At 45.4% G+C, this 14,488-nt stretch overlaps 1 protein-coding gene and 5 non-coding genes across 6 annotated transcripts in view; 1 reads left to right on the forward strand and 5 right to left on the reverse strand.

The window, feature by feature from the left end:
• Positions 1 to 14,488, forward strand: part of DNAJC5B (DnaJ heat shock protein family (Hsp40) member C5 beta) — a 31,961-nt gene that overhangs the window by 8,129 nt on the left and 9,344 nt on the right. Inside the window, exon 2 of the mRNA XM_058034954.1 lies at positions 13,516 to 13,729. Coding sequence (XP_057890937.1) covers positions 13,516 to 13,729 — 214 coding nt within the window. The remainder of the gene's footprint in view (positions 1 to 13,515; positions 13,730 to 14,488) is intronic.
• TRNAY-GUA (transfer RNA tyrosine (anticodon GUA)) lies at positions 3,045 to 3,133 on the reverse strand. Its single transcript is given in 2 exon segments — positions 3,045 to 3,080; positions 3,097 to 3,133. It is a non-coding gene; the product is annotated as a tRNA-Tyr (tRNA).
• Positions 6,326 to 6,398, reverse strand: TRNAA-AGC (transfer RNA alanine (anticodon AGC)). The gene has a single exon. It is a non-coding gene; the product is annotated as a tRNA-Ala (tRNA).
• Positions 6,735 to 6,823, reverse strand: TRNAY-GUA (transfer RNA tyrosine (anticodon GUA)). The gene is given in 2 exon segments: positions 6,735 to 6,770; positions 6,787 to 6,823. It is a non-coding gene; the product is annotated as a tRNA-Tyr (tRNA).
• Positions 7,506 to 7,578, reverse strand: TRNAA-AGC (transfer RNA alanine (anticodon AGC)). Its single transcript has one exon. It is a non-coding gene; the product is annotated as a tRNA-Ala (tRNA).
• Positions 8,294 to 8,382, reverse strand: TRNAY-GUA (transfer RNA tyrosine (anticodon GUA)). The gene is given in 2 exon segments: positions 8,294 to 8,329; positions 8,346 to 8,382. It is a non-coding gene; the product is annotated as a tRNA-Tyr (tRNA).

A 14,488-nucleotide genomic window follows, 5' to 3' on the forward strand; every position in this document is an offset into this window, starting at 1 on the left:
ATTAATAGAACTAAAGTATACAAATCACATGATGCACAACACTGTTGCTTTACACTCAATGAATGATGCCCGGTGAGTTCTTGAGCAGCAGCTCCCAGCCATCTTTTCCCCTCATGTATATACTGAGCATGACACCATATGGTAGGGAATACTTGGCCACCTGGGGTCAACTGTTCTGGCTGTCTCCTCCCAACTCCTCCCAACTCCTTTTTTTCTTTCCCTTCTCACAAACTTTGTCTGCTGCATTTCCCCATATGATGAAGTCATCAATGTATTGCAGGTGTTCCTGCTCTAGTGCAGTCTGGTTAAGTCCATGGAAAATGGTAGGGCTGGATTTCCAGTTCTACGGCAGGTGTACTGGATGCCCCTCCAAGTGAAAGCAAATTGTGACCTGACTCTGTTGCCAAAGGGATTGAGAAAAACATGCTAGTGATATTGATTGTGCCAGGCCATAATCTGGCTGCCTTTGATACAAACTGCCTCCAGTTTAAATTGAAGTTCTGGCCTGTCTGGCATGGCATCACTTAGCAGCAGCATGGCTTTGTTCAAGGTACTATAATCTACTGTTGGTCTCCACTCTCAATCAGATTTTCATAGTGGCCATGTGAAACTGTTACAGGGTGAGTGAGTCCTGCTGATCCCTCCAGGGCTTCCCAGCTGACCAATCAGCATTTACATGGAATCAGGGGATCTTGGTTGGTGTGACCAAGACCACCTATATAATATAGGGATGAGATGGTTAACACCTCATTTATAAGTTCTTTCTCTTCTTCCTCCTCAGTCTGCAGCCACCTCTCTTCCTCCTCTTCTTCTCTGGCCCTGCTTTGGATCAGTCTTCTTCCTGCTGCTGACTCTTAGAAGAGGCTCCTTCATCCCTTACTAAAGGAGCTGACTTCTACTTCCAGTATTTCTTCCAGTGAAGATGGCGTCAGTACAGATGGGTCCTTTGGTCCAGATGCAGTGTCTGTCATTGGGACTGGGACAGCCAAAGTGCCTGACATTTTGTCATCAGATCCAAAGACCTTATCCCCTTGAGGATACTGAATAGTGTTGAATAGGACTTGCTAGGCATGGGCCAGGCCCCAGCATGTTGCAGCGATATCTTTCTCTCTGGAATTACCAGGCTGGCAGCATACTTCTTCCAAATATTTCACTAGTTTTTTAGGATTCTGAACTTATTCAGGGGTGAAATTCCAGAATATTTGAGATGCCCATTGTCGTACATACTTGCCTGTACTATCCCACACATCCTGCCACTATATATGCTCAGGCTCAGGGCTGTTATCTGGGTGGTACCCTCAAATAGTTGTTTAATACTAAAAAAAGCCTGAAATACAATCAGGAGACATAGTAATAAGAACATTCTCCTTTAAACATCCTGACTATATTCAGAATTCTCAAGAGCTATTGTAATTACCCTGGAAGAGAAGGGGAAGATGTGGGAAGTGTATGCCCCACAGATTTCCTCTAGGAGGAAAGATAAAGGATGTAATTAGGAATAGTTGCCAATAGATGGCCCTAGAAGTATGGAGAAGATAACAATACTTGATTACAAATAAATTAGGCTCATGACCATCAGTTTTATCATATCCTAAACCAGTGTTACAAAATTCGACAACATGATAACCTTAGCCCAGCCCCCAGAGGTGATAAACAGCACAACAAGAAACATTCAGAGCAAGTAAGATGTCATGTAACCCAACCCTGAGAATAGAAATTTATTTACTCTCAACTCTGAGAATAAATAAATCAACATCAGGATTAGCTATTATTACTGTAATATAATGAATGCTTAAAAGAAATTTGTTTTAATGTACTCTAGTCAGATTTGTCATTATCTCAACCCTTCAAGCCCAAAAATTATGTTGGGCACCAAAAAGGGGTGTTGTGGTTTAACCCAGCAGACAGTTAAACCCTACACAACTGCTCACACACCCCATCCCCAAGAGGGTTTTTGGAGGGAACTGAGAGAAAAAAGCAAAATTTGTGGATTCAGAAAAACACAGTTCAAAAGGACAGAAAAGGAAGGGGGAAATATCAATAATAATAACAATAATAGAATGAGATTACACAAAATAAGTGACATACAACACAATTGCTCAACACCTGCAGAACAATGGCCAGACAGACAGTTTATAAGTACTGGCCCAGTCATCTTTCTCCCTAGTATATACTGAGCCTGATGTCATGTGGTATGGAACATTCCTTTGGTCAGCTGGGGCCACCTGTCCCATCTGTGTCTCCTCCCAGTTTCTTGTGCCCCCCAGTCTCCTTGCTGACTGGATGATGCAAGAAGCAGAAAAGTCCTTGGCTTTGCATAAACTCTGCTTACCAAGGTCTCTAACAGTGGTGCGTAACCAACACTATTCACACCCTGAATCCAAAACACAGATATTAGGAAGAAAATTTGTTCTATTATAGCAAAAAACCAACATCAACCTATATATAACAAGTACACCAGACTAAATGGCATCTATCCAATGAAGAGGAAAGTCAGATAATACCTTCTCTCAATCCAGAGGCCTTGCTCCTGGCGAAGTCTAGGATGCTGTCCTCCACTTTGGCTTCCCAGGTTTCCTTACCCTTCAGAGGATAGGGGGACCCTCACCAAAAGGCCCTGTATCCAGGCAAGGAGGAATGAAAAGCACTGGAGAATGCAGGCATTGATCCCGCTACCTCTCACATGCTAAGCGAGCGCTCTACCACTTGAGCTAATTCCCCTCCCTGCAGCCTCTCACCCAGCTCCTCTCCCCTCCCAGGCACCCAAAGCCTGATCCAGGGGGCCTTGCAGCCAAAGCCCGGGTCTCCCATTCATATCACTCTCACACCACCAACCCACCCACTCACAGTCCTGCAGACAAGCTCCATGGTCAGAACCGCCATCGCTTGCCCAAGGGTTTCACCAAGAAATGCCTTGCCTGGTTATCTCCCACAGCTTAGGCAAGAGATCACAACTGGGCAGCCCATTCTGGGGAGTGTCCTGGGCAGGATCAGAGAAAGGCAATGGTGCCAGTGTGGGATGTGTGTGAGAGGCAAAAGGCGACTCCTTCGAGCCGGAGTTGAACCAGCGACCTAAGGATGGCCGTGCCAGGGAGCCTACAGTCCTCCGCTCTACCAGCTGAGCTATCGAAGGAAGCATGGGATTGTTCCCAAGGGGACCTCACCCTGTACACACTCAGCATTTTTGCTAAGCTGCAGTGCACCATCATTCCTCTATTACGTCATCTTCCTCCAAACAGCCTCAGCTCCTGCATCACACCTCCTTGCTCAACACTTTAGCCCATTAGTCATGCAAACCACAAACAGAAATGCTCCAAAATCTCCTTGGACATCATTTTCTTCATGAGCAGATGGACTCTCCTTAGGGCCATAGAGAGCTCACCCATGTCCTGCTGCATTTTCCCTTGATTCCCTTTCACTGTGCTGCCTTTTGCCCTCTTCCCAAGCAGATGACACATATGGCCACTCTACTTTGAAACCTCCTCTAAGTCAAAAGATCTAAGTCAAAAGATCTCTGAATCTCTCTTTCTCTAGGCTAAACAAATCCACTCTCCTCATCCCATCCACACAGAGAAACTTCTCCATTCCTTGAGATTCTTGGTGGCACTCCAGAGACAGTTCTCTTTGACTGTTTTTCTGCTTAGAAGATCTCCAAATGGGGTACAATACTTTACATGACATTTGATGTTTATCAAGCAAAGAGGGAGAAACCTCTGTTAAATTGCCCATGGAGACCCAGATGTCATCTTGTTCTTTGCATTCTGGATATATTATGAGCACCCACAGGTCCTGGCAAAAGGCCCTGTGTCCAGGCAAGGGGAATGAAAAGCATTGGAGAATGCGGGCATCGATCCCACTACCTCTCACATGCAAAGCGAGCGCTCTACCACTTGAGCTAATTCCCCACCCTGCAGCCTCTGACCCAGCTCCTCTCCCTTCCCAGCCACCCAGCATGGCCTGCACCCAAAGCCTGGGCTTCCCAATAATCCCACCCTCACACCACCAACCCACCCACTCACTTTCCTGCTGGAGGTGACTGTGGGCAAGCACAGTGACAGAATCAACTTCCCATGGCCAGGGGTTCACCCAAAAATACCTTGGCCACTTATCTTCCCAATCTCAGGCAAAAGCTCATGGCTGAGCAGCTCATTCTGGGGAACCCCCTGGGCAGGACCAAAAGGCAGCAGTGCCAGTGCAGGATGTGTGCCAGAGCCAAGAGTTCACTCCTTCGAGCCAGAGTTGAACCAGCAGCCCAGGGATGACCATGCCACAGAGCCTACAGTCCTCCACTCCACCAGCTGAGCTATTGAAGGAAGCATGTAGATTAAATACCTCAAATATTACACCGTCATCCAATCATTCCAGTCTCACACCACTCCCTTGGATTTACATGACCCTCCTCTGCAGGAAATAAGAGACTTGACTTATTTCACACTGCTTCTCAAGCCTACAACCCTGGCCAGGATAGACACAGCCATGGCGGCTCACTTGAAGCAATAATCCAGAACAGAAGGCACTATCACCATGACAAAGCAGGGACAACTGCAAGCAAGTCACTGCAGAGGTCGGAGTGATGATCATGTCCAGTGACTGACAGGCAGGTCCAGACTGACAAGCCAGGGGTTGGGTCAATGCAGGACATTCATCTGCACATCAGGTTTGGATCCAAGGTCACTGTGCCTTAACAGTGCTATAGCTGTGGCCATTACTGAGCTAGGGACCAGGACTCCTGCTTTTTAATACAGAAAGAAAGTGAAGGCCCAGATGTGGACATAAGGAGACCTCCTGTGCTGATGGCTGGAAGTGCAAACGCCACGTGAGGCTGGTGAGGTCCATTCAGGCCTATTCTGGCACTTACTACCCACACAAGATGTAATGGTCACCATGTGAGAGAACCAGCAGCTCTCCACTACACCAGCAGATATCAACAGAGCATCAGGGTCCTCTCTCTGCTCTGCCTCCATGATTGTGTTCTCAAAGCAATCAGTTTGAATGAGTCCTCAGGGCATCTCTATATCTATCTTCTCCTCCAAGCAGCCCTAGATGAGGGATCCCATCATTTTGCTCAAGACTTCAGCCAGTCAGATCACACCAACCTCCAAGCATGGAGACTCCAGGGCAACATTCTTCTCCTACCCTGCTGACCTGAAGAGGTGTCAGGTCCTGAGAAGGTGGTCTTGGACCATTTTTTCTGGGATAGCCGTAAAACATCAGGTCCCTAGAAGGCAGTCCTGGAGGCAAGTAACACTCGGGATACCTTTGGGCTAAATTAAAGCAAAACAATGCCAAACAATCAATTGGAAAATTTCATTTATGGCAGCAGCAGTTTAAACTTTATTGTAAGTTGAATAAGTTTAAATCTTATTATAAATCAAACGGTCTATGGCAGCGATGATCTAAATTTTCAGTACAGCCCATGGGAGCAGTAATTTAAACTTTTAAGAAGAAGAAGAGAAGAAGAAAGAAAGAGAAGAAGATAGACATAGAGGAAAAGATCTGGATCACCAGCCAGAGTTCCAGTGGTGCCTCTGGTTCGGTTCCTTTGGGTGGTGGTTGTACACCCCACCCATCTCTGTCGTGCTATTTATAGACTAACCCTCATGCACGTGCATTTTGTTATTCTCAAACTTTTCAGAAGGGGGTTGGGGGCTTCATGGTTTCAATTCCCTTCACAGATGTCAGAGAGACAAGAGCAGTTCTGTCTCATACCTGGTTTTGGAGATAGTTACCCAAGATAAGGAAGCTGATCCAAGGAAATGTTATACTGCATTGAAAGATGCTCTTTTCTAACTGCACCTTATCTCATCAGTATAGAAACAGTCCTTTCCTCTGCTACCAAGTGTTTGGCACATTAACTCTTTTTAGGTTTTCATTGTCTCATAGATGAGAAAAAAATGGAACCTCTGCTGCTTCAGTTGTGGCCTGTTGTTTTTCTTTCCTTTATTAATCACCACCGTAAAAGATCTAACTGTTGAATCAATAACCTCCTGATAGGCATTTTGATAAGTGCTTGCTTATCTCCCACACAGCCCTTTCTTCTTCAAGATCTGCACAAGGCTACATTCAACAGCCTCACCTCAAAGGGCAAGTGCACCTGCTTCCAAGTGTCCTGGAGGCATTATTCTGAGCTGTTTGCACTTGGTCAATGTCTGTCTTATACATGGAGGCCCAAGGATGGGCACAATATTCTGGATCCTTTCCATCATACTCAGAACAAAGTGAGAGAAACCATTCCTCCAATTCACAGCCCACGTGCCATGGACATAGTCCTAGATGCTGTGCTCCTCTTTGCAGCACAGGTCCAAGCAAGAGGAATGAAAAGCATTGGAGAATGCGGGCATTGATCCCGCTACCTCTCGCATGCTAAGCGAGCGCTCTACCACTTGAGCTAATTCCCCTCCTTGCAGCCTCTGACTGAGTTTCTGTCCCCTCCCAGGCACCCAAAACCTGACCCAGCATGCCCTGCACCCAAAGCCGGAGCCTCCCATTCATCACTCTCACACCATCAACAACTCACCTGATCATGTTCCTACTGGGTGTGATTCCAGACAACACCTGTACTCAAAACCACAATTTCCTGACCAGGGTTAACCCAAAAATGCCTTGGCTGCTCAGTTTCTCAAGGTTGGACGAGAGCTTATGGCTGGACAGACCTTTGAAGGGGAGCCCCTTGGGAAGGACAAAAAGGCAGTGCCAGTGCCAATGTGGGATGTGTGTGAGAAGCAAAAGGTCACTCCTTCAAGCCAGAGTTGAACCAGCGACCTAAGGATGGCCATGCCAGGGAGCCTACAGTCCTCCGCTCTACCAGCTGAGCTATCAAAGGAAGCATGGGCATGTGCCCCAGACCTTGCCCAGCACTTTCCCAAGCTGCAGTGCACCATCATGCCTCTATTACCACATCTTCCTTCAAACAGCCTCAGCTGAGACATCACAGAACCTTGTTCAACCCATCAATCATGCAAACCAGAAACAGAAATGCTCCATAAGCTCTTTGGACATCATCCTCTACAGATGAACTTCCTCACAGCCTCACAGAGCTTATCTGTATCCTGGTGCATTTTCCCTTCATTCCCTTTCACTGTGCTGTCTTCAGTCCTCTGCTCAAGCATAAGAAAAAAGAAAATGACAGCCATCCCTCTGTTCTATAACAGAGTGTTGGAACATCATGTGTAAGTCCTCTGAACATCTCTTTCTGTTAACTGAAATCACCTACTCTCCTCAGTCTGTCTTTAAAGAGAATTCCTTGAGTTCCTTGGTGGCCCTCCACTAAGGTTGTTCCAAACCATTGATGTCCTTTCTGTACTTCACTTGATACTTGAGAGTTGGCAAGCAAAGAGGGAGAAGATCAATTCCTCTGCCAAGCTGTCCATAGAAGTCTTGATACAAGCCTGGATGTCATCCTCCTCTGTAAGTCCAGGGCACACTTGAATCTTCCCACAGCCCCCAGAGAACAGATGGATCCCTGGCAAAGGGCCCTGTGTCCCCACCAGGGGAATGAAAAGCATTGGAGAATGCGGGCATCGATCCCGCTACCTCTCACATGCTAAGCGAGCGCTCTACCACTTGAGCTAATTCCCCTCCCTGCAGCCTCTCACCCAGCTCCTCTCCCCTCCCAGGCACCCAGCCCTGACCCAGCGTCCCCTGCACCCAGAGCCTGAGCTCCCCAAATCAACAGCCCCCCCTTCACACTACCACCCACCACTCACAGTCCTGTTAGGCGTGACTGCAGACAAGTCCAGGGCTCATAACCATTGTCTGTCATCAAGCGTTCATCCAAAAATTCTTTGGCTCATCATCTTCCCAAAGGCAGACAATGGCTCATGGCTGGGCAGCTCATTCTGGGGGTGCCAGGGGGAAGCAGTGCCAGTGTGGGATGTATGTGAGAGGCAAAAGGTGACATCGATCCTGCTACCTCTCACATGCAAAGCGAGCACTCTACCTCTTGAGCTAATTCCCCTTCCTGCAGCCTCTCACCCAGCTCCTCTCCCCTCCCAGGCACCCAAAGCCCGATCCAGGGTGCCCTGCACCCAAAGATGGAGCCTCCCATTCATATCACTGTCACACCATCAACAACTCACCTGATCATGTTCCTACTGGGTGTGACTCCAGACAACGCTAATGCTCAAAATCAATTTCCTGACCAAAAATGCCTTGGCTGCTCAACTTTTCAACTTCTCTTGTCCTTAACTCAAGGACAGCAGCTCAAAGCTGGGCAGACCTTTGAAGGGGAGCCCATTGGGAAGGACCAAATGGCAGTGTTAGTGTGAAATGTGTGCCAGAGCCAAAATGTCATTCCTTCGAGCCGGAGTTGAACCAGCGACCTAAGGATGGCTGTGTCAGGGAGCCTACAGTCCTCCGCTCTACCAGCTGAGCTATCGAAGGAATTGCAGTTACCTGCCCCAGACCTCACCCAGGACACACTCACCCAGCACTTTTGCCAAGCCACAGTGCACCATCATGTTTCTATTACGCATCTTGCTTCAAACTGCCTCAAGCTGAGACATCACAGAACCTTGTTCATGTGCTCCATAACCTCTTTGGACATCATCCTCTACAGAGTAACTTCCTCACAGCCTCACAGCCAGGATATAGAGCTTACCTGTATCCTGCTGCATTTTCCCTTCATTCCCTTTCACTCTGCTATCTTCAGCCCTCTGCTCAAGCATAAGAAAAAACAAAATGACAGCCATCCCTCTGTTCTGTAACAGAGTGTTGGAACATCATGTGTAAGTCCTCTGAACATCTCTTTCTGTTAACTGAAATCACCTACTCTCCTCAGTTTGTCTTTAAAGAGAATTCCTTGAGTTCCTTGGTGGCCCTCCACTAAGGTTGTTCCAAACCATTGATGTCCTTTCTGTACTTCACTTGATACTTGAGAGTTGGCAAGCAAAGAGGGAGAAGACCAATTCCTCTGCCCAACTGCCCCTGGAAGTCTTGATACAAGCCTGGATGTCATTCTCCTCTTTAAGTCCAGGGCACACCTTGAATCTTCCCACAGCGCCCAGAGAACAGATGGATCCCTGGCAAAGGGCCCTGCATCCCCACCAGAGGGAATGAAAAGCATTGGAGAATGCAGGCATCGATCCCGCTACCTCTCACATGCTAAGCGAGCGCTCTGCCACTTGAGCTAATTCCCCTCCCTGCAGCCTCTCACCCAGCTCCTCTCCCCTCCCAGGCACCCAGCCCTGACCCAGTGTGCCCTGTGCCTCCCATTCATATCACTGTCCCTCCACCAACCCACCCACTCACAGTCCTGCTGGAGGTGACTGCAGACAGCATTCATGGTCAGAATCACCATCCCCTGCCCAAGGGTTCACCAGAAAATGCCTTGCCTGGTCATTTCCCCAGCCTCAGACAAGAGCTCATGGCTGGACAGCCCTTTGAAGGGAAGCCTCCTGAGCAAGATCAGAAAAAGGCAATGGTGCCAGTGTGGGATGTATGTGAGAGGCAAAAGGTGACTCCTTTGAGGCAGAGCTGAACCAGTGACCTAAGGATGGCCGTGCCAGGGAGCCTACAGTCCTCCGCTCTACCAGCTGAGCTATCAAAGGAAGCATGGGTTAATCCTGCTCACATCCTCTGATACTTCATAGTGTTGTCATATCTGACCCTATAGAGCATTCTTTCCTGTCTTCAAAGTATTGCTATCTTCATTCAGAAGCCCCCTCATTGCAGCGGTGTGTATGTGGCCACTAAGGCGAAGTCCGGCTAGCTGGGGTGGCCGACACCCCAACTGCATAAAGTGCCAACCCCCTTTGGCGTCTTGGCCTCAGGCTGGGCTGGATCGCGGACTGGACTCACTGCTAAAGGACGAGAAGAAGGAGCCGCACACTTTGCTGGGGGTGAAGGTCGGTTTAGTCGATGATACAGGAGCACCAACCGAAGGACAGCCAACCAGCAAAATGGCCCCGAGGGGCGGGAGAAGTAGGGTTTTAAAGATAGGGGGTGGATAAGGGAGGGATTCACAGCAGACCAATAGGGAAGGGTATAGGGAGGAACTTAACATAATGGGCATACAGAAATATCCAATAAATACAAAGTAAAGGAGGGGCCCCGGGACCACAGCCAACCACAACCCCCAGAGAGAAGAAGGTTCTCGAAAACCAGGAGGAGTGGGGGGTGATTGACTGGGCCCAGGGAGGAGAAAAAGTTTACTTATAAGGAGGAATGAGGGAGGGGAAATTACATAACTTAACTGACTGACAAACCCAGGGGCAGGGGTAACCATAGCAACAAAACTGTCAGGAGGGCTATGGCGGGAAAACTGGGGAGGGCAGAACCATTTTACATTGGAAAGGGGGGAAACAACACATAAAATGGGGAAGCAACACAAAAAACAACACATTACAACACCTCATCATACTCACCCCTGTGTCTGAGCATGGCCTGATCTTGCTTTTTAACCTAAGCCACCGCTGACAGAGGTCTGGAGTTTATTTCACTGACTTCATTTTCATAAGAGCATTTATCCATCTTGACACACTTATCCATCTTGAGGGATAGCTGTTTCTCTGTTTGCTGTGACTTTTCTCTCCCAAACTTGCTTGCTGTTGTGGAGGGCTGCAGTGGGCAGTGATCCTAAGGCAGTGAAGGAGAAAATCATTCACCATGAGAAAAATATGAATGGACATAAACCCATGGTTTTGGTATAGGATGTAGCCTACAAACTCCTTTGTTCATTTCACACTCTACTTTTTTTCTTCTTCTTTTTTGTCATAATGAATCATATTTATTATCTAACTGGGAATGTCACTCTTCCAGGGACCCACAGGTACCCACAGTACCATATACCTAGTATTTTGTGTTATCTCACATAGTTTTTGTCCTTGGACCTAACAGAGTCCTTTGTCTTACTTGTATGAATTGCACTGCTAATATCTAGATCTTGTTCCCATTGCTAAATCATCTTCAGTTAGTATATGTCATCTCAGTGTGCAGAGAGTTGTTTTGGCAGTGTACTCTTTTTAGTGAGAACATTTGTCCCAAAATTAAAGTAAGAACATAGATTATCTTTTGTTAATTGCTGAAAGTAATCCTGTTAGTAGTCTAAAACAACACTAGGTAAAGTGAGAATGCAGCTAATGAGTTTCATCTTTTCAAAGATCATTCTGTTGAAATTCTTATTTTTTATAAGATTGTTTGGGATGTAGGTCAGCCAGAAGATGTCTTTGGGTCTCTGGGAAAAGAAAGAAAGAAAGGCTGGAAATTGATTGTCCGATCCCTGCAAATATTCAGGGGGTTCTGAAAGTAATACTTCTCTCTTTTTTCCTTTTTTTCTTTTGTTTTTTAATTGTTGGGGCCTGTTTTCAGGTAAGAAAAGGGATAGATTGCATAATTCATTTAAACATTTGGATGACACATAATATCATTAGTCATGCAAGACTTAGCTTTTTTTTTCAGTTCCTATATTTAATTTTTTATTGTGTTTAGGGCACATGTTAAACATGACCAAAACTTTGTGTTTAAGGTGCAATATGCACAGCGTATTAAATATGACTGAACACAATCCTATTCATGCTATTAGACACATGCTTAAGGAGTTATTTATGACCTGTGATTCTGTGACTTGAGTGCAAGGGAATTGAAGAGATCATTGGCAGAAGCTGTTCCCAGGCTGATTTCAGTCTTGATATTGGCAGAATGTCTTCCAGGCAGGAACTGTCCTCAGGAACAAAGCAGTTCCTTTTTATTGGAGGAGTAATCTATAGTAGGACTTCAGAAGGAAATCAGGTAGGTAGGACTACTCTGAGGTTAACTTTGTTAGAGGAAGTGTAGGCACACTGCCTTCACACTACAAATACTATTTTGGTCACAGCAGTTATGGCTAGCTCTCAAAACATTTGGAGAGAATATTCACAAAAAGAAACGTAGCTTGGCTGTGATTGAATCAGCTCAAAACACAGCTAAGTCACTTTTGATGCCACTAGAGGTCAGCACTAGTCATTAAATAAATGTCCTGGAGACTTTGCAAGCTCTTTACTGGGAGTGGCGATTTTTGAAAATATCTGCTTCTGTCTATGCTTGTTTTGCAAGTGTGTGTGATTTGACACTACCAGTGCTTCACGATGTTTGGAAGCACACCCCTTCTTCTCGGTGCCGTGCTTCCCCAGTGCTGTGAGCCAAGAGTCACACACTGCACTTTTCAAGCTGTGCCTCCCCTCAAATGTCACAGTGCTGAGTACAGTCAGGGGCAAAAGGCAGTGACAAACCCTGACCTAGTAAAGGCAGCCCAAACTAGCTGGCATTACTCCACTCTCACACCACACAGGGGTTTAGTTCTGGGCACCCCAAAATAAGAAGGACATGGACCTGCTGCAGCAAGTCCAGAGAAGGGACACAAGGACAACCAGAGAGATGGAGACAGGCTGAGAGAATTGGTGTTGTTTGGCCTGGACAAGAGAAGGCTCAAGGAAGACCTTAGAGCACCTTCCAGTACCTCAAGCAGTCCTACAAGAGAGCTGGAAAGGAACTTTTTACCAGGGCTTGAAGCGATAGGACAAGGGGCAATGGCTTTAAACAAAAAAGGAGTATGTTTACATTAGATTTTAGGAAGAAATTCTTTACTGTGAGGGTCACAAGGCACTGAAACAGCTTGCTCAGGAAAGCTGTGGATGCTCCATCCCTGGAAGTCTTCAAGGCCAAGATGGATGGGGCTGTGAAAACTTGGTTTAGTGGAAGCTGTCCATGCCCATGATGGGGGCCCAGACCTAGATGATCTTTAAGGTTCCTTCCAACCCTAATCACTCCATGATCCTGTGAAAATAACCATTCTGTGATGGTTCCTATGATGATCCTATGACAATCCCCTCTTACTCCTTTAAGGATTGTCTCAGAAGTGCAGCAGTGGGGAACTAGGCCAAAAGACAGGCTCTTGAAACCAGGATTAACTCATTATGCTTTGCCACCTTGTGCTTCAAAAAGATGCTTCCCTTCTATTGTAATTCCTAACTGTGCTCTCCATCATCACTGTCTGGGCTTCTGCAAACACAGACACTGTTTACAACATTTTAATGTAGCTACTATTGATAGGCAATTGAACACAGAATTTCCTTTGCTATAAAGAAAATAATGTTGCCTGGATAAGCAGTGTGATCATCGTGTTTTTAAACAACCTTTAAAAAAATCTTTATCTTTGCTAAAACCTGTTAAATGATGCAAACGAGTTGGCAATCATAATGCAACAAATGCCTGTGATTTATTATCATGTTGCAATCTGTGCTTTCATCATATATCACTGTCTAACACAGTAGCTGACTAGGTATCAATACACAAAGTTCATTCTCAGTGTAATAGGCACACCTCTTTCATCAAAACTTTCATGTTTGGTTCCTTTGTGCCACTTTTCTTCCACTGAGTACATCAGAGCTGGAAAAAAGAAGGCTGAACACACAGTTCAAAATTATTATCACTCTATGAAAATATTTTTTGCAATGTTTTGTGTATGTATACATGCACATATGCAGATGACTTATTTTCTTTCTGGTTTTATTTTTTTTGTGTTTGTGTCTCATATTTAAGAAAATTGGCTCTGAAATATCATCCTGACAAGAATCCAGACAATCCAGAGGCTGCAGAAAAATTTAAAGAGATCAACAATGCTCATGCAACCCTGACTGATGTGTCCAAGCGAAACATATATGACAAGTATGGATCATTAGGGCTCTACGTGGCAGAACAGTTTGGTGAGGAAAATGTTAACACCTACTTCATGCTCTCCAGCTGGTGGGCAAAGGTAAGCTGTTATTCTCTTTTGGAAATCAAATGCTACAATGCACACTGACAATTGCATACACAAGGAAGCCCCTGAAAAACATGATCTCTCTACAGGCTTAAAAAATAGTATGATCTGACTCTAAACTAAAAACTTAATGAAACAAAATTATCTGGAAAATTGACAGTGGCAGAATGTAACATAAGCTCAGACTAGCACTAATATAGAAAGTTTTCTCTTTTTTTAACCTGGTCTATAATTATAGTACATGTTTTGTAACACTTTCAGACATTAATTAGATTTGAATCTAGTGCTCCAGGTTAATTTTGACTTTCTTTTCTGTAATGACTAAATAAAAATGACTCATTATTCAAGCACAAGAAGTCCCATTTATGTGACAACCAATTAATTAATTATTAAGGTACAAATTTAGCTTTTTTGCTATATATAGCACACAATGTAAGTAAGCAATAATAATACATAACACTATGATTATGGCATGATATATGTGCCTTGGTGATGGAGTGAGAGAAAGGAACTCAAAGAAAAGGTTAGAAGAATGGAATGGAAGAAGAGAGTAGGACAGGAAGAGAATGATACAACAAAACCCTGCATATTGCTCAAGAAAAAACACAAAATGGGCTGTTCCACTCATGAAGGAGTTGGGTTCATTTGTTCCCTTATCACACTGGTGTCCTCTGATGTTTGCGTATATCAAATTCAAGTGTTTCTGCAAATAATGAAATGTTACAGATATGCAACACACAGAATTGCAAATGT

This window comes from Melospiza georgiana, chromosome 1 (assembly GCF_028018845.1).
Source record: "Melospiza georgiana isolate bMelGeo1 chromosome 1, bMelGeo1.pri, whole genome shotgun sequence".
Lineage (NCBI taxonomy): Eukaryota > Metazoa > Chordata > Aves > Passeriformes > Passerellidae > Melospiza > Melospiza georgiana.